The sequence below is a fragment of the Protomyctophum parallelum genome (assembly GCF_964188405.1).
Source record: "Protomyctophum parallelum genome assembly, chromosome: 23".
NCBI lineage: Eukaryota > Metazoa > Chordata > Actinopteri > Myctophiformes > Myctophidae > Protomyctophum > Protomyctophum parallelum.
In genome coordinates, this window is record NC_139715.1 from 5,778,690 (window position 1) to 5,801,045 (window position 22,356).

A 22,356-nucleotide genomic window follows, 5' to 3' on the forward strand; every position below is an offset into this window, starting at 1 on the left:
TCAGGGGGGCACTGGGGAGGCACTCGGCTGGGCACTGGGGAGGCACTCAGGGGGGCACTGGGGAGGCACTCGGCTGGGCACTGGGGAGGCACTCAGGGGGACACTGGGAAGGCACTGAGGGGACACTGGGGAGGCACTGGGAAGGCACTGAGGGGACACTGGGGAGGCACTGGGGGGACACTGGGGAGACACTGGGCAGGCACTCAGGGGGACACTGGGGAGGCACTCGGGAGGCACTTGGGAGGCACTCAGGGGGACACTGAGGAGGCACTGGGGGGAAACGGGGAGGCACTGGGGAGGCACTCAGGGGGACACTGGGGAGGCACTGGGGAAGCACTGAGGGGACACTGGGGAGGCACTGGGAAGGCACTGGGGAGGCGCTGGGGAGAAACTGCAGCCACTGGGGAGACATTGGGGAGGCACTGGGGAGACACTGGGGAGGCACTCAGGGGGACACTAAGCAGACACTGGGGAGGCACCATGGCGGACACTGGGGAGGCACTGGGCAGACACTGCAGGGCAGACACTGGGGTGGCACTTGGGGAGGCAATGGACATTTCATATCACACACACACCATGATTCACTAGCACCTTTTTTTTTTTTTTTTTTTTTTTTTTTTGAGGGGGCTTGGGGTACCCCCTGGCTATGCGTCGCATACCCCTAGGGGTCCGCGGACCCCACTTTGGGAACCGCTGGTATAGTGTATACCGCGTACCTCAGCACGCAGGAGTAGTGCCCCCCGTCGTCCAGCTCGGCCGGCCGGAACCAGATGGCGTCCTCCTCCTTGCTGGTCCGCGCGCCGTCGAAGCTGATGGGCTCCTCCAGGTCCCCGTGGCCCGTGCTCTTGTACCACATGAGGCTGAGGCCCGCGCTCTGCGCGTGGCTGTAGTTGGCCCGGATGTAGCCGTAGAACAGGGCGCACTTGATCCGCACGGGCTCGCTCAGCAGGACCTTGTACTTCAGGTAGTCCACCGACCAGTCCGTGCAGCCGTCCACTGCCAAAGACAAGAGACAAAGTGGGGGATGAGCAACGACAAAGCAATATGGACATGGACATAGCACAGTCACATTGAGACGAACCATCGGTTTTTTCTTTTTTCTTTTAGGTTTTATGACCTCAATTACACCCAAAAAACCTGAACTTTGAACATTCAGTGGATTTTCTGTGGTCTGAAGTTTTCTTTGGGGTTTTTTGGGGCCTTTTGAGCTACAATGAAAGCAGGCAACACAGAGAAAACAGTGACATCTGCTGGCAAATCCCATTGACATATATGGGATTTGCATTAAGTGATGTCACTTACTGCCGGCAAATCAGAGCACCTGTTTGAGCCAGAAAACCCCAGATCACAGAAAATCTTTTTTGGGTGCAATTGAGATTAGAAAACATAAAAAAAAACAAGAACAATTCCAAAACCTTTTTTTTTATGTCACAATCCCTTTAACCCTCTAAGACCCAGCGTTGCTTTTTAGCAACAATTTAATTTAATTTAATTACTTTCTTTTTCTTTTTTTTTTCTGTTCTTTGTTCACCTAAACGTCATCAGTGATGTTCATTGCAATGCCATTTCAATGCCATTGGTCATGATATTTGCATATAAATACCCCCCACAGAGGCTGAAATTCACACAAATAAAAAATGTCTGGATTTTGAACATTTTTTAACCTAAGACTTTTGACCTTTACCCTAATAAAAGTAGGTAAAATGATTGTAATATATGTTTTTTTTTGTGATCATTAGAATGTCTAGAACACGTTTTACTCATTATTGTGAAAGATATCCCCAAAATGTAAATTATTAATTTATTATATTATTATATAATTATTATATAATTATTATAAATTTTTCATCAAACTTTATTTTTTTATTTCTTTTAACATATTTTTTTGTCTTAGTCCTAGTAGTACAAAGTAGTAGTAAGGTTGAAATCTATTTTTTGCAAGTAGAAATGAATGCGGGTGTTAGAGGGTTAAAGGCCTATATTCATGCTCCACTGGAAACTACAACATGACGTCACGCCACGGTGAGAAGCCACTCACCGCGGCGCCGCTGCACCCCAGCACTTGAGTTCTTCACTCAGTATCATGTAAAGCGTATGGATTTCTGTGGACTGTATGATATGTCTGTGTATTTTTTTATTTTTTTTGCCATGGTCTAGGAGAGTAGAAGTGAAGAGTGAACTACAGTGCAGAGGAGGGGGCGTCACTTTCCTCCGCTGATTTCTACCAGGGAGGGGAGGGGAGGGGCGGAGGGGGGCAAAGGGTAATATTCTCCAGCGGTTTGCTCGTTGGGCGCCCGCCCCTCTAGACCATTCTGACCTGAGATCAGATTCATACGAGGTTTCCACTGGACATACACACTGGTCTGATTAACCCATTCTGACCTGAGATCAGGTTCTAAAAATGTCAGTCGTTCTTCGATTTTTCAAAAATAGCAGACCTACAAGCTCGTAGCGCGCCACTCGGTGGCGCGCTATGAGCTTGTAGATCTGCTATTTTTCAATAGCTAAAGCACGACATGATGCTGACACCGAAATGGGTTCCCGTTCAGAATGGGCTAGACCAGAAAGCAGGCTGGCTAGGCCAGGCTATTATATTATGTCAAGCTATTATATGTCAAGATAAATCTGTAGTATCACAAGACCAAAGTCACACACCACGCCAAATCTAATGCGATGTCATCGCAATAGATGGTTCATGAATGATGAAAGTGTCCGACTGAAATAAACCTTTGTGTATTTATGAAAACAAAGTTAACAAATAAGGCACTTTACAGCACGGGGGAATAAATGGCAGCAGAGTTCAACGAAACGTGAAACATATAAAACGGAGGGGAGAAAAATAAATAAATTAAGTAATGGGGGTGTGGGTGTTTCAGTGACAGTCTGAATGAGTTTGAGTTCCAACCCCCGAAAGATTATACCCAATTTGTGCCATCACAATGCATAACGGAGCGACATTATGCTAATCGTGGAATTGGTTATTTGGCAAACGAGGAGGAGTGCGCATGCAGCCACTTTTGGTCGCTTCTGGCATTTCGTTGTTTATTCCATTCTGACCTGAGATCAGATTCATACGAGGTTTCCGCCGGACACACACTGGTCTGATTAACCCATTCTGACCTGAGATCAGATTCTAAAAAAATGTCAGTCGTTCTTCGATTTTTCAAAAAATAGCAGACCTACAAGCTCGTATCGCGCCACTCGGTGGCGCGATATGAGCTTGTAGATCTGCTATTTTTAAATAGCTAAAGCATAACATGATGCCGACACCAAAATGGGTGCCCGGTCAGAATGGGTTATTCAGCGCGGTGACAGCATAGCGGCGGTACCGTAATTAATCAATTACCTCAGTTTTCCTCCTTCTCTAGGTGTCAACAACACATGAAAAAGGTGCAGGGGATAATGGGGGGGAAGTCCAAATCTGTGACATGTAAATGTTCAGCGCGGGGGCCCTGAAGCAGTCGATAAAACATGTCCTTGTGGGAGCTCTTTTATGAAACAACAGAGGCCTTGTAACTATAGGGGCTGGGGGGAGGGGAGGGGAGGGGGGGGGGGGGGGTAATCCAAATCAGTCGCTCTCAAAAATGTCCATAATTCAAAATGATTGAAGCACTCTCCCAATATTTATTTTGTTTTATAACACTACCTTTTCCGGGGGAATTTGTCATAATAAAGGGTGCCAAGCAGATGAGGCAGATTTTACTCTGAAAAGCCTTCCACCTTCCTTTATACCCTCACTAGAAGCATTTCTATTCCAAAACTTAGACGCTTGCTGAAGTCAGAAATGAGGACAGGACATCGCCGCTTTGGTCAAATCCATGGGGAGCGCCGTAGATTTAGAGTAAAGACACACTTTAGTGTGTCTATACAATAACCCATTCTGACCTGAGATCAGATTCATATACGAGGTTTCCACTGGGACACACACACTGGTCTGATTAACCCATTCTGACCCGAGATCAGATTCTAAAAAAATGTCAGTCGTTCTTCGATTAAAAAAAAATAGCAGACCTACAAGCTCGTAGCGCGCCACTCGGTGGCGCGCTATGAGCTTGTAGATCTGCTATTTTTCAATAGCTAAAGCATAACGTGACGCTAACACCAAAATGGGTTCCCGTTCAGAATGGGATAAGGAAGTGAACGGCAAAAAAGAAAGAATTGAATTACAGCAATCTCGTTTGGTATCATAACAAATTGACCTAAAGACGCGTACACACGTCAAAGGCCCCCCACGGTTTGATTAGAAAGACGTGTATACACAAAAAATATATATATTGACAAATCTTCTATGGGGGTTCCTGGAATAATTTGATTCGACAGCTCCTCTGTCAAATCCATATAATATATCAATGTTGGAGTCACTGTTCTCTGGTCTGAGAAGTGCTTTCTGCATTCAGTCAATCCCCAAACTGAATATTATCGTACTAACGTGATCTTCCTGATGTGTAAACAAATATACAGTATTTGATATTGACCAGGATACGAAGAATATTCTACTGACAACTATGAGAAAGGCTGGGAGCATTGCCAAGCAGTATAATGTATGGCTATATACTAAAACAAAAGACTATAGAAGGCTTTCTTATTTTAATCCATTCTGACCGGGCACCCATTTTGGTGTTGGCATCATGTTATGCTTTAGCTATTGAAAAATAGCAGATCTACAAGCTCATATCGCGCCAACGAGTGGCGCGATACGAGCTTGTAGGTCTGCTATATTTTGAAAAATCGAAGAACGACTGACATTTTTAGAATCTGATCTCAGGTCAGAATGGGTTAATCAGACCAGTGTGTGTCCAGTGGAAAACTCGTATGAATCTGATCTCAGGTCAGAATGGGTTAAATAATATGTCCCGCAGAAACCGATTCATTACTGTGCAATCTCCCTGCTTGATGTTCTGAAAGATTAATGCATTCTACAGTATGTTCACATTATTGCGTCATCTGTCCCCCGGCCTGCCTGGAAGGCTATGGTATACAGTATGCAGTCACATTCTTGTATTTAGTGGTGGAAAGTAACTAAGTATACTGCAACTTGAGTATATAAAACAATTACTTCACTTTAGCCAAGCCTGTATACTTCTACATGTAGCGTTTTTACTGTAGGCTGTTTGTTTTCACATTTTCATCACATTGGACATTTATTCAACCTTCAAAATTATGATCTGAGGTGGGTTCTACAAATGCCTTCTAAAGCTGGCCACGGAACCGGCCCCTTCTGAAAATGTTTTGTGCCAGGGAGAAGATCTGTGTTAAAAATGTACAAGCTTGCAGCGTGGCACAAAAAGTGACACATTGTGAGCTCATAGATCCATTTGATTTAGAGAACAAGTGTTCTAAATCCGAAGCTTTCTCTTACTTCAGCTTTTTGAAAAGAGCCTATATATATAAGCTCCCAAGATCTGCTTTTGAAAAAAAGCCACTACTTTTGTATTTGATGTAACTGATGTGCTTTTATTTTTTGAGTGGTGCAACCACTCCCTTACTGAGCTATGTGGGTGGGTGGGTGGGTGGCTGCATGAGCACGAAAATAGCATGGTTGTTTTTCACCACCTGTGCGCAACCTAACACACACACACACAAACACACACACACACACACGCATATATTAACCCATTCTGACCTGAGATCAGATTCATACGCGGTTTCCACTGGACTGGTTCTGATGAACCCATTCTGACCTGAGATCAGATTCTAAAAATGTCAGTCGTTCTACGATTTTTCAAAAATAGCAGACCTACAAGCTCGTATCGCGCCACTCGGTGGCACGATATGATCTTGTAGATCTGCTATTTTTAAATAGCTAAAGCATAACATGATGCTAACACCAAAATGGGTTCCCGTTCAGAATGGGTTAACTGTATGATTTTGGGTGTGCCAGTACAGTACAGTGACACTACAGTATACAGTAGAGGGACCCCCCACACGGTAACGGTCATTTCTCAAGCGTTTCGGACGTGGTGGCGGCTCGCCGTAATCGGCCCGGCTCCCCGGGTGAGTTTCTGGGGGTCTGGAACTTCCGGGGGGGACCCCCCCCACACGGAGTTGCACCACTCACTTCACACAGGTGTGATTTTGTTTAATGTATTGTGTGGGGACTGTGGATGTTAAACTAGCATCTTTGCTATTAAAATCTGGCGTATTTACATTGCATTCATGCAATGTTCATTAACCGCTTAACCGTCCGTATGACAGCTCCACACTTCCTAGGGAACCCAATCGACGCGTTCACATAGGACGGAGAAGGAATCCCGGCACCGATTGTGTTGTTAACACATTTACTGCGTTATAAATAACTCCCGTTCCCTGCCGGTGTTTTAGACTGACCTTTGAAGAATCACGGTGTCACAATTGTTAACTACAATTCGTGAAAGTCCACCTGAAAATATAGTCCAATCGTTCGTGTTTGAATCGGGAATTCCACCACCGCAGCGATGCGAAACATATAACAAGGAACAAATTAACCCATTCTGACCGGGCACCCATTTTGGTGTCAGCATCACGTCGTGCTTTAGCTATTGAAAAATAGCAGATCTACAAGCTCATAGCGCGCCACCGAGTGGCGCGCTACGAGCTTGTAGGTCTGCTATTTTTGAAAAATCGAAGAACGACTGTGACATTTTTGAGATCTGATCTCAGGTCAGAATGGGTTCATCAGACCAGTGTGTTGTCCAGCGGAAACCTCGTATGAATCTGATCTCGGGTCAGAATGGGTTAAAAAAGGAAGCAGCCGACACGCACCACAGGCAATGCATCGGGAGTCATTTCCCAGAAGCCCTTTGCCAAGCCAGTGATAACCGTAACTGATCTTCATGATTGATTCATAATGTATCATACGCCTATGTCCCCTGCCTCATGCCGTGCATAACTTTCAGTGGAGAGTGACATCCATCTCCTGCTGCTACAGTATACCGAGAGCAAGCGTCGATACGAGGTCTTCCAAGGTTGCCCGCTGGCCTCTACCTCCACTGTCGGGTGCAAACCTGGCATGGCCCTGATGTTTCTTAAAGGGACACTTCACCCTTTTTGCAAAAAAATATATGTTAATGACGTTAAGAAGCTTTAGAACACTTTCCTGGGGGTCTTTATGTGTGTAATATGTGGTTTTAGTTATTTTAGATTGTAGCAGTGAGCCCAGTGTCTCTGATGTCATGGACACTGGGCTCACTTCCTTCCTGGACTACATGTTGTCTTAGTAAGACAGCTCTCCCCCTATCCACAAGGAGGAGCAGAGCACCAAATAATTATGGGAATTGTAGTCCAGGAAGGTAGTGAGACCAGTGTCCATGACATCAGAGACACTGTGCTCACTGCTACAATCTAAAATATCTAAAACCACATATTACACACATAAAGACCCCCAGGAAAGTGTTCTAAAGCTTCTAAACGTCATTAACATATATGTTTTTGCAAAAAGGGTGAAGTGTCCCTTTAACCGTTTCAGTTCATACGACGAGTGAGGCCGTCATAAGGATTCCGAAAAATGAGTGCCTATGACGTCTGTGGACGTCCTAGCGACGTCCTATAGTGACGCGGGGCGAGATAAGAATATTCAGAATTTTTCCTATTTTTCTTTTTTGGCATTTCGCTTTTCGCTTTCCGTACGCTAACGCTCAGTGCAACTATTAGCTCGTCATTGACTCCCACGTTAGCGCGGCGGAAAGAATGACTCGTATCTCCTGATCCAGGGCGCTCTCTCCGTGGTGATGAATGGATCGATATGCTGGCGCTTCATTTCTGCTCCTCATCCGTCTCTCTCCCGCAGAATATGAACGCTTTTTGGAGCGTAAAAAAAATAAATTAAGATGATCGGGGATGTGAGGTCACTTTGTAAAGTCAACTTTTTTTAGGAAAGTGTTTCCGGTTCATGGCTTTCAGAGTAAAAGCGATCAGACAACTCTGGCACCACCAGAAACCACCAATCAACGTGTTTGAGGTTGTTTGATTTCTCATCATGAATAGATGACGCTGAACACCACATTGAAGTATTATAAAAAAGTGCTTCGGACAAAACCTCTCAACTCCATTGGACCCTCAAACGGTCCTGTACTGAGATAACTCCACCACCTCTACCCCCTCTCACGCAAGTAATTGACAATATATCAAGTCACAACACCAACTTTGACGAGGCAGTATTGCTTTGAATTTAAAAATATTATGTTTATTTATTTATTTTCATTTCCTGAAAAAAAAAAAAAAAAAAGTTCCTGAAAGGAACATTTTGGAGTTAGGTGGTTTCTCCCCCCGACAGCAGAGACATGGCACTCCTTGAGTTGAGAAAATACATTTCACCAACTGTTTTACACCTGTATGTGAAAATGGAGATGATTCCGATTCTGATTTCACTACTTTTCCAAAATAGCAGACCTACAAGCTCACATCATATCGCGACCCGCGTGTAGTCTATTTCTGCTATACTTTTGTGTATAGTATTTTGAGTATTTTTGCTACTTTGCTATATATGACAACAAAACATCCAAAGTTGAAATGTGGAGATACAAGGTTTCCGCCGAACAGCAACGATATTCAGTCAAATAAAAAAGAATGCAAAAAGCATTCTCTTCTTATATATCACACTGGTTTATCTGTCGAGAAGCAACAGTGGTCACCTCTCTGACATCTAATAAAGCCCACCCACTGTCAGTCAAAGGAGACACTGCAAATAAATATAACTAATACATATTCATTATTAATGGACCGTTATAGGCGAACATTTGGGTTTGTTTTCAAAAACCTCATATCTCCATTGTCCATGATTTTATTTTCTCTCTTTTATTTGTACAGTAATGCCCTATTTCGTCATGCACGTGTAGTAGTGAAAGTAGTGAAAATAGACAATCTACAGTACAAGCTTGCATTGCGCTGTGCTGTGTTAACAGAAAAAATAAATAAACTAGTGATAAAAAACTAACGGTTTTGGACATACAAGGTTTCCATCATTTGCATACTTTCATCACTTCATTTGTGTTGGAATATTTGCAGGAATTTCCATCCGACCCCTTTGCCCCAATGTCTCATGTGCAGACGGAAATTCAGGAGGTTGAATGACGCCTTCAATAAAATAAAATAAAACCTTGATTTGTATAACCGACATCTTCCCCCCAAATCATTTTTTATTTGATTTATAGACCTGTCACAATTATTAAATATAGTCGCTTGAAGGCATTCATTTGAGACAATCACAATTATCTTTAGGCGTAATGTTTTCTTCATCTGTGTGAATTATGTGTTGACAAATAGCAAAAGTAATTACAAAAAGCTGATCTACAAGCTCTGTTCAAAGGCTGTTCAAAAAAATTGCAGATATACAAGTTCACAGAACGCCATTTCACGCAGCGCTATGAGCTTGTAGATCAGCTATTTTTGTGGATGTACTTTCCACCACTGGTTGTGAGCTTGTAGATCGGCCATTTTCAGCGACAGCTTCCCTCAGAACAGACACTATAGTATGGAACCCTGAGGGACTCCACTCAACCATATGGGTTGTTACCGTTTAAGCGGTTAAGCGTTTAAATCACGAAGCCCGTTTATCAATGACAAGTGTCTCTTTTTGATAACACATACATACACAATGTCTGTACATAACGCATACAGTATGTTCTTTTCAAGGTATACATAGAGAAAAAGACATCCCGGTAATTCAATTTTCGTCCAGTTTCCTCACATTTCCATGTCCCCCTTGCATCACCCCAGCCCACCACCACCACCACCATCCAACCCCCCCCCCCCCCCCCCCCCCCCCCCCCCACCGCTGCATCACACTCCCTTCACAAACAGCTGGCGAGCACAGCTGCCGCGGAAGCAACAGGCTTGGCTAATTGAGCCTCCATAAATGTTTTATTTACCAAAGAAGCATCTCGCCTGCAATCATGTGTGGGGGTGGTGGGCGTGTGTGTGTGTGTGCGTGTGTGTGTGTGTGTGTGTGTGTGTGTGTGTGTGTGTGTGTGTGTGTGTGTGTGTGTGTGTGTGTGTGTGTGTGTGTGTGTGTGTGTGTGTGTGTGTGTGTGTGTGTGTGGTGGGGGATAGTGTGATGTACAGTAGCGCCATGCTGATTTATGTAAGTCCGTCGTTGTATATCCTCGACTCCCGTGACTTCTTGTCGAGGGTTCACGGCAATCCAAGTGCTTTTTTTGAAGGCTGCGGATGATGAGAATTATAGCGTTTCAGTCGAGCAAGTAGCCCGTCGTCTGTAAGCGGGGTCCGTCTATCTGTCCGTATGTGTCCGTCATTCAATCTCGCAAATCTTGCTGCACCGATCAGGGGCAAAATGTCACGTGCACACTGACAGTATAGACCACCAAACGCACGACTATGACATGATTTGTTTTTACAAGCTTTCAACGCGTTCACTTTGCGACATTGTGAGTGTGTAGTATATTGCAAGGGTGAGGAGATTTGGCCAGTGCACTTGTGCAAGGATATGCTGTGATTGGCCAGTAGCAAATAGGAACAGGGCTGAGTCGGTACTTCACAACGTTCGACTCAAGCGCTTTAGCGCGCGCGGTGGTGTGTCTCGTGTCTCAAGTTCGCTTACAATTTACAATTTACAATTTAGGCATTTAGCAGACGCTCTTAATCCAGAGCGACTTACATTAAGCAAGAACAAAAAGCATGGGAATACATCACATAAAAAGCATTTATCATGAAACATGCGTAAGCTAAGAAGGTAACAGTGGAATATCTATGATGAAACTATACATACACTATACATATAAACTATACATATTTACTACTATGCTATACATATGTACTATGGCGTGCTATGACTATATACAATGCAATTATAGTGCTGTCTACATAACATGCTATAAGTCTGTGTCAAATGCTATCTAAGTCTACAGAAATGCTATCTAAGGGGGTGGGGTAAGTGCTATGGGCCATGATGGAGTCTGAAAAGGTGGGTTTTCAGGCTACGGCGGAAGATTGGGAGTGATGCTGCAGTTCTGACTGCAATGGGAAGTGCATTCCACAGTTTTGGAGCCAGAAGGGAGAAGAGTTTTGGACGTGTGGAGCGCTGTCCCGGCGTTTTTAGTGAGTGTACTTCCAGCTTCCCTGCGTTGGCTGATCTGAGGGCGTGGGAGGGTTTGTATAGGGTTCAATCATACTTGCAAGATATGGGGGAGCCGCTTGAGACAGGCGCCACTCTGTCGTGGTCTAAAACTGCACTTTATCCCCTACTACTAGTGGGAGGTGGGCATGCCCATTTACTAGAACACGAAGGTGATTCTGTACTCATGTATAACCCATTCTGACCCGAGATCAGATTCATACGAGGTTTCCACTGGACACACACTGGTCTGATTAACCCATTCTGACCTGAGATCAGATTCTAAAAATGTTAGTCGTTCTTCGATTTTTCAAAAATAGCAGACCTACAAGCTCGTAGCGCGCCACTCGGTGGCGCGCTATGAGCTTGTAGATCTGCTATTTTTCAATAGCTAAAGCATAGCATGATGCTAACACCAAAATGGGTTCCCGTTCAGAATGGGATAATATATACCCCTCAGTTGAAAGACAGAAATATATAATCAGCATGAAAAGGACCAACTTGAGTCTTCGCTGAAGAGGAAGAGGATGGGTATTGTTACAATTATAACACTGTGATTTGTTTATGTTCGGAATACAATTCTTACATGATGCGATCTAAGATTCGCCTTTGGTATAATTACAATAGAAAGAGAAAAAAAAACTGAGTGACCCAGGGAGCGGCAGTGACGTCAGACTTCGGTGCACTATGTATGCAAATTGGTGTTGTTTAGGCGTGCATGGTAACAGTTTGTGTTGCGTGTGATTTCACACCTGGATATATAAGATGATGACTTGTGTTGATACTGACTGTTCACGTCGAGAGAGAGACAGGGAAACACAGAGTGAGTCAGACAGACAGACAGACAGACAGACAGACAGACAGACAGACAGACAGACAGACAGACAGACAGACAGACAGACAGACAGACAGACAGATGTTGCGTTGGACCATTTCCAAAACAGGAGGACCAAAGCGACGCCATCATGCAGCTGTAGCAGTGAGGAACAAACTGTATTCCTTTGGAGGCTACTATGATGGATGGAGCTACAAGAAACACATGGATGTCCATGTCTTCAACACAGTGTCTTTATCCTGGAAGAAGTTACCTCCAGTGAGTCCTGGAAGAGGAGACGGTCACCTAGAGGTTCCATCCAGGCGCTGCGGCCACACAGCTGTGTTGGTGGAAGATACAGTCTACATCTGGGGAGGCCAATGTGGAGGGGAGTACTACAATGAGCTTTATGCATTTGATGTCGACGCCCACATGTGGTTTAAACCCAGCAGGGTTTCTGGAGCTGTTCCAGAGGCGAGGAGGAGCCACTCAGCCTGTGTGTTGGAGAAGGTCATGTTTATCCATGGAGGAGACACCAATCTGACTGGATACACTAATGACATGTACAAGTTGGACACCAGCACAATGGTCTGGTCTTTAACCCATTCTGACCGGGCACCCATTTTGGTGTCAGCATCATGTTATGCTTTAGCTATTTAAAAATAGCAGATCTACAAGCTCATATCGCGCCACCGAGTGGCGCGATACGAGCTTGTAGGTCTGCTATTTTTGAAAAATCGAAGAGCGACTGACATTTTTAGAATCTGATCTCAGGTCAGAATGGGTTCATCAGACCAGTGTGTGTCCGGCGGAAACCTTCATATGAATCTGATCTCAGGTCAGAATGGGTTAATGAACACCAGAGGAACTCCACCTCCTGCTTCATGGTGTCACTCTGCTACCATCATTGGGACAAAGATGTTTGTATTTGGGGGCTTCACGGGGGGGCGCTACTACAACGACATCAGAGTGTTTGACACAGAGACCGACCTCTGGCTGAGCACACCTTCTGCACAGCGTCTTCCACAAGGACGCTACGCACATTCAGCCTTTACCTACAATGGAGAGCTGTACATATTTGGTGGCTTAAACCTGAATCAGACCTTCAATGATCTTTGGAAATTCAACCCAGACTCCTTCTCCTGGAAGAAGGTTGAGCCCAAAGGGAAAGGCCCGGGTCCAATATCTGCTGTGTGCTGTTGCATTATGGGAGATCGTATCATCCTCTTTGGAGGTCACTCCAAACTTGGAGATGTCACACCCATATATGACCTGTTCATGTTAGACCTGAGTCCTTCTCTGAAGACGTTATGTAAGCTAGCGGTTATCCAGTACGGTCTGGATCAGACCCAACTCCCACACAACATCAGGTGGGAACTGGTAGCCATGACAACCAACAGTGTGCTCACTGCCGACAAGGTCACTAAAAGAAGGAAAAACAGAAAACATTGAGTCAACTAAACCATGTGACCAGTCTATGACGTCACTCACGTGCAGTATGACATCACCACTATGACGCCTGTCATCTCCATATTTGGGCAGCCCAAATCAAGGTTGTATAATTAATGTCCTGCATCTGAATTATGCTCAATAAAATATAGGGTTTAATTTGGACTGAGCAAAGATTGACCTTAAATAGAGCGCCGAACTATGACGTTCTTTACACCTCCTACCTGGGTTGCTTTTTCTTTTTTTTTGCCTGGCATTGTGTGTTCGGCCTGTGACGTCATGTGTGTGGCTAAGTCTATGGACTTTGTATGATGTCATGTGTGTGGCTAAGTCTCTGGACTTTGTAAGACGTAAATGCTTCTGTACATCAACGTCAATTGCTAAATCAATGGCAAATGACGTAATGACTTCATCATGCATGATCATCATGATAATTAGCACCTCTCACTTCACACAAGTGTGATTTTCTTTTTTTTTTAAATCCCAGTCGCATGCTGGTGACCCCTGACCTCTGTAGGACATGGTGGTGACCCCTGACCTCCGTAGGACATGCTGGTGACCCCTGACCTCCGTAGGACATGCTGGTGACCCCTGACCTCTGTAGGACATGTTGGTGACCCCTGACCTCTGTAGGACATGTTGGTGACCCCTGACCTCTGTAGGACATTTTGGTGACCCCTGACCTCTGTAGGACATTGTGGTCCCCCCAGCATCATGGTTCTTGTAGTTTTACCAGTGAACTACACCACAGTATCGGGTCCATGCTGATTACTTCTCTTTCAGTGAGTTCTGCTTTTCTTCATGGCACTTGTTCGGCAGTTTGCTACTTATTCATAAACTATTACCAGAAACACACGGCAAGCACATAGCTTTCCCTGAATGACCATAACAGGTTTGCAATTCTGAGAGGGTTCCAAGTGGAACCAAATGGACTCAGAGTTAAGGGGGGTCCTTGCAAATACAACATTTGAGAACCACTAGCACTAGTTGAACTCCTAATATGCAAAGCAAAGCAAAATTACTATTGTTTACCCAGGGTAACTGGACCAAGCTCAAGAACTTGTTTACAGCCAGGCCCTGCTCATAGAACATTTCATGGTAGGGGTTCAATGCCTTAACCCATTCTGAGTTTCTGACCTGAGATCAGATTCATACGAGTTTTCCACTGGACACACACTGGTCTGATTAACCCATTCTGACCTGAGATCAGATTCTAAAAAATGTCAGTCGATTTATTCAAAAATAGCAGACCTACAAGCTCGTAGCACGCCACTCGGTGGCGCGCTATGAGCTTGTAGATCTGCTATTTTTAAATAGCTAAAGCATAACATGATGCCAACACCAAAATGGGTTCCCGTTCAGAATGGGTTAAGTGTCGTATTAAATAAGTGTACAAGTATACTCTGACCAAACCCTGGGAGACGTATAGCATTCAGTAGTCGGGTCTTATGATCAAAATGAGAACATTATAATTATTAAATAAACAAAAGAAAAATTGCCACAGACAAGACCAAGTCTTTGCCATGGACACATTTTGTCTGTGCACGGACACATCGGTGACCCGTGGCTTACAGCGATGAGAGTGAATCAACACATCTATTTACTGGTTCAGGCAGATTAAATTTCAATCCTATAGTCATAATCATCATCATAACTGTTATGGAGCACATACTGTGTTGCCGCTGTAAGGATTCACTTAACTCCTGTGACATGAGAGGACGCTCTCTCCAATGAGATCGCATTATACCGCAGTTACCATGGCGACCAAAAGTGTCTTGTTAATCAAATAACCATAGCTAATTAGCTCGTCGAAGCGTGGACGCCGGAAGGCTTTGACGGGGAATCCAGACGTGAAACACAAAATGATCCTCACCTGCAACACATATGCCTGATTCCCTGTGTACTAGTCATCCCACTGAAACTTGTTTGTGTGGTGTGTTTTTTTTTTTTTTTACCTTTGTTGAGGCTACAAATCAAACTCATTTAATTTAAAGGACACAAGTACTCTCTCCTGATTGGCAGAAATATAAAAATGATACTATAAGTACAGCTAGTACTGCAGGAAATGTACTTTACTGCTGTGTCCGCCACTGATTATACATTCAAATGCAGATACAAATGAAAACCTCATAGTAGCATTATATACTCATATAGGCCCCCGTGAAGAAGGACAAATGATTTAGCAAGGCCATGCTGCCTCCGCCGAGCAGTAAACAATAACCACTTTATCCCATTCTGACCTGAGATCAGATTAAAAAAATGTCTTCTACATCCTGACAGTTTTCCATTCTGACCTGAGATCAGATTCTAAAAATGTCTTCTATGTCAGTCGCTCTTCGATTTTTCAAAAATAGCAGACCTACAAGCTCGTAGCGCGGCACTTGGTGGCGCGCTATGAGCTTGTAGATCTGCTATTTTTCAATAGCTAAAGCAAGACATGATGCTAATACCAAAATGTTACATTAACCACTTGAACCATAACGTTCTTATTCTAAGGAGAACTTAAGCAAAATAAATAATCTACAAGCTCACTTGTGGATCAGCTATTTTGGGCAAAGCGAGAGAAAATAGAGCAGAAGAGCTAAAGGTCAAGTTTAAGAAGTATTGAGGGTTTAAGTGGTTAAATGTTTGAAAATACACTTTGTTGTTTGAATCCAACATACAGTTGTTTATGAAGCTATCTACGAAATCTACGAAAAGGTTTTAATTTCATACAAAATGTACTGGGGGGGGTCCCTGCTTTGTCCCGGCTCTCTCTCAGACAGGAGGTCCTTGGTCTGAAAAACGTTGAAGTTCACGGTTCTGCAACTCTCAAGGGTTGAAATTACTTAAATGCATGTATCTTTTAAAACTGCAATTAACCCTTGGACTACCAATCCCAATTTTTTTGTTTGGGTAAGAAATTGTCATATTTTTAATTCATCATTTTAACATTAATAGAAAGATCTGGTGGTATGAACAGATGTTTTTTATTTATTTTTTTCATTGCTAGTGTATTCTCTCGAATTGCCACCAGATGGCGGGAACGCACCATTATGCTGATTTTGGCCAAAATAGACGAATCTTCCTAAGTCACTTCCGGTTCAACGATCAACAACATCCGGTAGTATTTTGACCCTAGTCACTAGCTTGGCTGGTCCGGATTGCTAAGCTAATGCTATATTTTTCATAACTAAGTCAAATTAACCTCAAATCAACCGCAATACATCGCAAAATATCACATTTTTTACAGCGACGCACATAGAGACGGCGCGCGTGCACGATAGCGCACGATCACGTGGATTTCGGCAGTTTTCTGGTAAATTACATCCAACATTAGTGATATTAGCGAAAAAATGCTCATTTTTGCTCCATTGAACCCCCGATAACTGACATTGATTGACATTCCGTTAATTCCGTGAACGGGAGGTTTGTATTTTTAGCAATAATCTGTTTTTTCCGGGAACGGTAGGTCAGGGGTTAAAACAGTATTCCCATTGAGCGAAACATTTACACTCCTAGAGTATTTCAGTTGAGAACCTGTGAGACACTAGTGCTCAGAAAAGGTTTGACAACATTACCCAGAGACGCATGCACCCAAACTATACACGCACACTTGGTACCTCAACTTGTGACTGTAAATCTCTACGAAACCTGAGGCAAAAATTCAACTGAACACCCAGAGTTTAAAAAAAGCCAGCTTTGTCAGGCCCTGCATATGGCAATGGTCCGCTGCATTTAACCTATTCTGACCTGAGATCAGATTCATACGAGGTTTCCACTGGACACACACTGGTCTGATTAACCCATTCTGACCCGAGATCAGATTCTAGAAATGTCAGTCGTTCTTCGATTTTTCAAAAATAGCAGACCTACAAGCTCGTATCGCGCCACTCGGTGGCGCGATATGAGCTTGTAGATCTGCTATTTTTCAATAGCTAAAGCATAACATGATGCTGACACCAAAATGGGTGCCCGTTCAGAATGGGTTAAATCAACGTCCTTCATAACAGCGGTTCTCAAAGTGCCAGGGCCCTGCAGGGGCTCTTGAGGGGGTTCCAGGGGTTCCCCATAGCGAAATGTCTAATTATATTTTAACCTCTGTATCAATATTGTATTATAACGATGGCTATTCAAAATATAGCAGTACGGTTCTTTGTGACTCACAATTGTCACGTGGATGTACAGTATAATTTGTTGACTCAAATCTCTGAATTCTGTAAGTTGAATTTGGTGAGGGATGATCTGTCACTTCATGCGAGCCTGGAAAACTGCTATTTTTCTTTAACCCATTCTGACCCGAGATCAGATTCTAGAAATGTCAGTCGCTCTTCGATTTTTCAAAAATAGCAGACCTACAAGCTCGTATCGCGCCACTCGGTGGCGCGATATGAGCTTGTAGATCTGCTATTTTTCAATAGCTAAAGCACGACATGATGCCGACACCAAAATGGGTGCCCGGTCAGAATGGGTTAAAGTGTTTACATTTTTTAAATGATGTTGCTGCTTGCATTTCGTTACACAAAATCTTCTCTTCTGTCGGTCCCTGCCACGAATCATTTTCAGATGGGGGGGTCCGCAGCCAAATACATGATAAATACGTTTGAGTACTATTGATTTAGAAGGCATTTGTAGAATCTGCCTCAGGTCTTGATGGGTTCAAGTTGTATCTGTACTTTATTGACTATACACACACCTAACAGTACATGAACAAGACCTTTTTTACTCACTTTGCTGCATGCCATGCCGTTAAATCAACGTCCTTTATAACTTTGCACTGTCGAACCAGCTCTCTGTCTGTCTCTGTCTCTCTGTGTCTCTCTCTCTGTCTCTGTGTCTGTGTCTCTGTCTCTCAGCTCTCTCTCTGTCTGTCTCTCTGTGTCTCTGTCTCTGTCTCTCTGTGTCTGTGTCTGTGTCTGGGTCTGTGTCTCTGTCTCTCTGTGTCTCTTTCTCTGTCTCTGTCTGTCTCTCTGTGTCTCTGTCTCTGTCTCTGTGTCTCTGTCTCTGTCTGTCTCGCTGTGTCTCTGTCTCTGTGTCTCTGTCTCTGTCTCTCTGTCTCTGTCTCTGTCTCTGTCTGTCTCTTTGTGTCTCTGTCTCTGTGTCTGTGTCTGTGTCTCTGTCTCTCTCTGTGTCAATATAGCCCTGAGGTCCAGCAACATTGAGAGTTTACACAGACACACAGACACATGTCCATGTGCAAGTGGACACGTGACTGAAGAGAGAAATGGACGAGGGCCATGTCCACCCACAGCAGTCCGTCTTGCTGTAAGAATAACAATTCACTAAAATGCTAAATAAAATGTGTGTAGCTTACGTTTTGGACACGTTTAAAATGGTCAATGTCCATGTGCAAGTTCAGATCGAATGGCTAAGCCGACGACGGCAGTTCTGCCCACAGCAGAGTCTTACTGTACCGAGAATAAGAATTCACAAAAATGAAATGAATAAAACCGCATGGAAGAAAATCTAATTCTCACTCTCTGTATATATACATGTATGCCAATGGCCAAGCCCCTATGTACGGTACAATGTGGGGTGTACTAGTCAACCCACTGACGGACAATGTTGTCCCAAGTCAACATTGGTACTGTTGGGCGTGTGCGTGTGAGTGTGCGTGCACGTGCGTGCATGCGTGTCGCGCGCGCGTGCTTGCGTGCAATTTCACTGCCTATAATCCTTTCAAAGAAGGGCCTTCTATTACCATTATCGTCTCTGTCGGGTGGAAAACTCACATGCTGTATCTGAATCTGTTACTTGTTGAAAAACATGCTTTCGGCTAAAAAAAAAAAGGCTCTCGTTTCCCGTAGCTAGTTAGAGACATGCATGCGTTGCGGCAACACACAATGTGCCATTTCACATGCACAGTCTGTCGCAACATTGGTACTGTTGGGCGTGTGTGTGTGTGTCTGTGTGTCTGTGTGTGTGTGTGTGTGTGTGTGTGTGTGTGTGTGTGTGTGTGTGTGTGTGTGTGGGTGTGTGTGTGTGTGTGTGTGTGTGTGTGTGTGTGTGTGTGTGTGTGTGTGTGTGTGTGTGTGTGTGTGTGTGTGTGTGTGCGTGCGTGCGAGCGCGCCATGTCGAGGGAGGGAAGGCGGTTGGGTTGGCAGGAAATAAATGTGACACAATATGCCCTAATTGAACCCGATTATCATTTTCCCCCTCCTCTCCTCGGCAGACCTTTGCTTTGCCCGGAACACGACCGGTGAGGGAATTATCCCATTCTGACCTGAGATCAGATTCATACGAGGTTTCCGCCGGACACACACTGGTCTGATGAACCCATTCTGACCTGAGATCAGATTCTAAAAATGTCAGTCGTTCGTCGATTTTTCAAAAAATAGCAGACCTACAAGCTCGTATCGCGCCACTCGGTGGCGCGATATGAGCTTGTAGATCTGCTATTTTTCAATAGCTAAAGCATAACATGATGCTGACACCAAAATGGGTGCCCGGTCAGAATGGGTTATAGCCAATCAGCCCATGAGCCACAACAACAACAACAACAACCATGACAAGCCCAGTAGCTCTTCCATATAAGTACAAACCATCGAGCCGCTATAAGTGACATTAGACCATTCTGACCTGAGATCAGATTCATAACGAGGTTTCCACTGGACACACACTGGTCTGATTAACCCGTTCTGACCTGAGATCAGATTCTAAAAAATGTCAGTCGTTCTTCGATTTTTCAAAAATAGCAGACCTACAAGCTTGTAGCGCGCCACTCGGTGGCGTGCTATGAGCTTGTAGATCTGCTGTTTTTCAATAGCTAAAGCATGACATGATGCTGACACCAAAATGGGTTCCCGTTCAGACTGGGTTAGTGACCGCGGCTAACCGCCAGGCAGTGGCTGGAAAAAGTACTCAAATGTTTGACTTAGGTAAAAGGTATCAAACTACTGCAATATAGCAATACTCTGTTACCAGCAAAAGTCCGACATTCAAAATGTACTTGAGTAAAAGTACAAAAGTATTGGCATCAACATGTAAAAGTATAGGCTATACTCATTATGCTGAATGCCCCCATTTCAAGTTTTCAAAATGTATACGAGTCGTTTGAAAATAGCAGATGTACAAGCTCACGACGTGTCACAATGTGACACGTTTGTGAGCTTGTAGATCGGCTATATTTTCACATGGCCGAAATGTATGTTTTGTAATAATACGTTTTCAAATAAATGTAGTGGAGTAAAAGTGCAATATTTGGAACCGAGATGTAATGGAATAGAAGTATAAAAGTATTGGAAGAAATACTCAAATAAAGTACAATTACCTCAAAATTGTACAATAAGTACAGTAGCCGACGTAAATCTACTTAAATCTACAGTAGCCTAAGTAAATGTACTTAGGTTCTTTCCACTACTCCTAACCCGTTTTGGTGTTTTAAACATTATGTTATAATTTAGCTATTGGAAAATAGCAGATCTACAAGCTCATAGCGCGCCACCGAGTGGCGCGCTTGTAGGTCTGCTATTTTTGAAAAATCATGAAAATGTGGCACATGCAAATCTTTAAATATATCTTTCAGAGCGAACATTTTAAACTACAATATTGGCTTCTGGGGGGGGGGGGGGGTCCCTGCGACTACATATTCTGAGATGGGGGTCCGTGTGGCCCAACAGAGATAATTCTGGGGGTCCTCGACATGAAAAAGGTTGAGAGCCCCACTGACATAGAAACATTGGGTTTTTTCAGAAAAAGGTTAGGATTTAGAAGACTTTTTTTCAGTCCAAAATGGGATATAAATATGGCGACAACAACCGAGGTGATTCCTTCAGTCTGCTTTCCAAATGTGTGCTGGCAACAGCGCTCCGCCAGACAAGAGAGACGGGCGCCCGTTTGTTGTCGTTTTGGTCCAAACGACGGGCATGAGCAAATGTTTGCGTGTCACTCTGCTATAGAAAAGCGAGATTTTAATAGAGCCATATTCACTGACACCGCGTCTAAATGGGGACTTGGAGACCATAGACAAGATTTTAAGCACTCCATTAAACAGAGACGGGGCCCATTTGTCAAGACTGACTTTCTCTTCCCTGCGTTTGCTCTGTTTGTGTCATTTACTCGGTAAAGAGCCCCCCCCCCCCCTGCACGCCTTATTCATAAACGCTTATGCGGAAAGGATTACATACAGTATACAAATGCAATTTCACCACTTTATGATGCATAGATTTTAGGGGCCAAAAAAAATGTGTGAGTTACAACCTCTCTTTTTTAAGCGCCGTATCACAATTATGAAAGCTTTTTTCTGTGCATTTCCAAAGGTGTTTTTTTCATTAAACATACTCTAAACACTTTAAATGATATTACGGTGCATTCAAGAGAAAGGGATATTCCAAATAGATGAGGTCCCACTCATAGGCGGAGCTTGAAGTTGACGCTGGGGGGTGCGACTGCTTGGCCAACGACACCAGCGTGCGCGCGCGATTTTTTTAACCTTTATTTTATTATTTTAGCGTTTTTACAATGCCCTAACCCCTAAAAATGAGTTATTTAGGTAGTACAGCAGCTCACACACATGCACTACAGCCGTACAGCGAGTCATCATATCATGATAAGAGAGATGATTACAAACTACAGTCAGAAGCCAGAAGGTATTAAAGTTTAAAAAAAAAGAAAAGAAAAAAAACCTTTTTTTTTTTTTTTTTTTTCCAGTGCACCCCCTGAACCCCCCCCCAGCTCCGCCCATGGTCCCACTCAAGACCATTCTCCAACACAGCAATAATACTCCCACTGAATCTCATTAAAGAAATAATAATAACAACCTTCACGGGCCTGAGAATAGAAATAAGCCTCCCCTCGGCTCTGCTGTGCCATTTCCGTTTGCCACATTTGCTATACTGCTCTTGTCGGTTTTGTCGAATGAATACTGTATACCATTGATCGATTTCGTCAACCTCAGAGAGCGTACGAATGGAACCAAAAGGACTCGCGGGGTCCATTTGGTTCCATTTGTGCACTCTCTCTCTTTAGGTCGTCCTCAGACGAGCCCCTCCATCGTCGCTGCCAGTCAGTGTTGTTTTCGTCGACTAAAACTGAGACGAAAGATGTTCGTCGACTGCCTATTTTCACT

At 43.9% G+C, this 22,356-nt stretch overlaps 1 protein-coding gene across 1 annotated transcript in view; it reads right to left on the minus strand.

Annotated features, from left to right (window-relative positions):
- Positions 1-22,356, minus strand: part of LOC310854144 (interleukin-1 receptor accessory protein-like 1) — a gene marked incomplete at its 3' end in the record, with an annotated part of 690,918 nt that overhangs the window by 381,274 nt on the left and 287,288 nt on the right. The window contains exon 3 of the mRNA XM_083758663.1: positions 717-996. Coding sequence (XP_083614789.1) covers positions 717-996 — 280 coding nt within the window. The remainder of the gene's footprint in view (positions 1-716; positions 997-22,356) is intronic.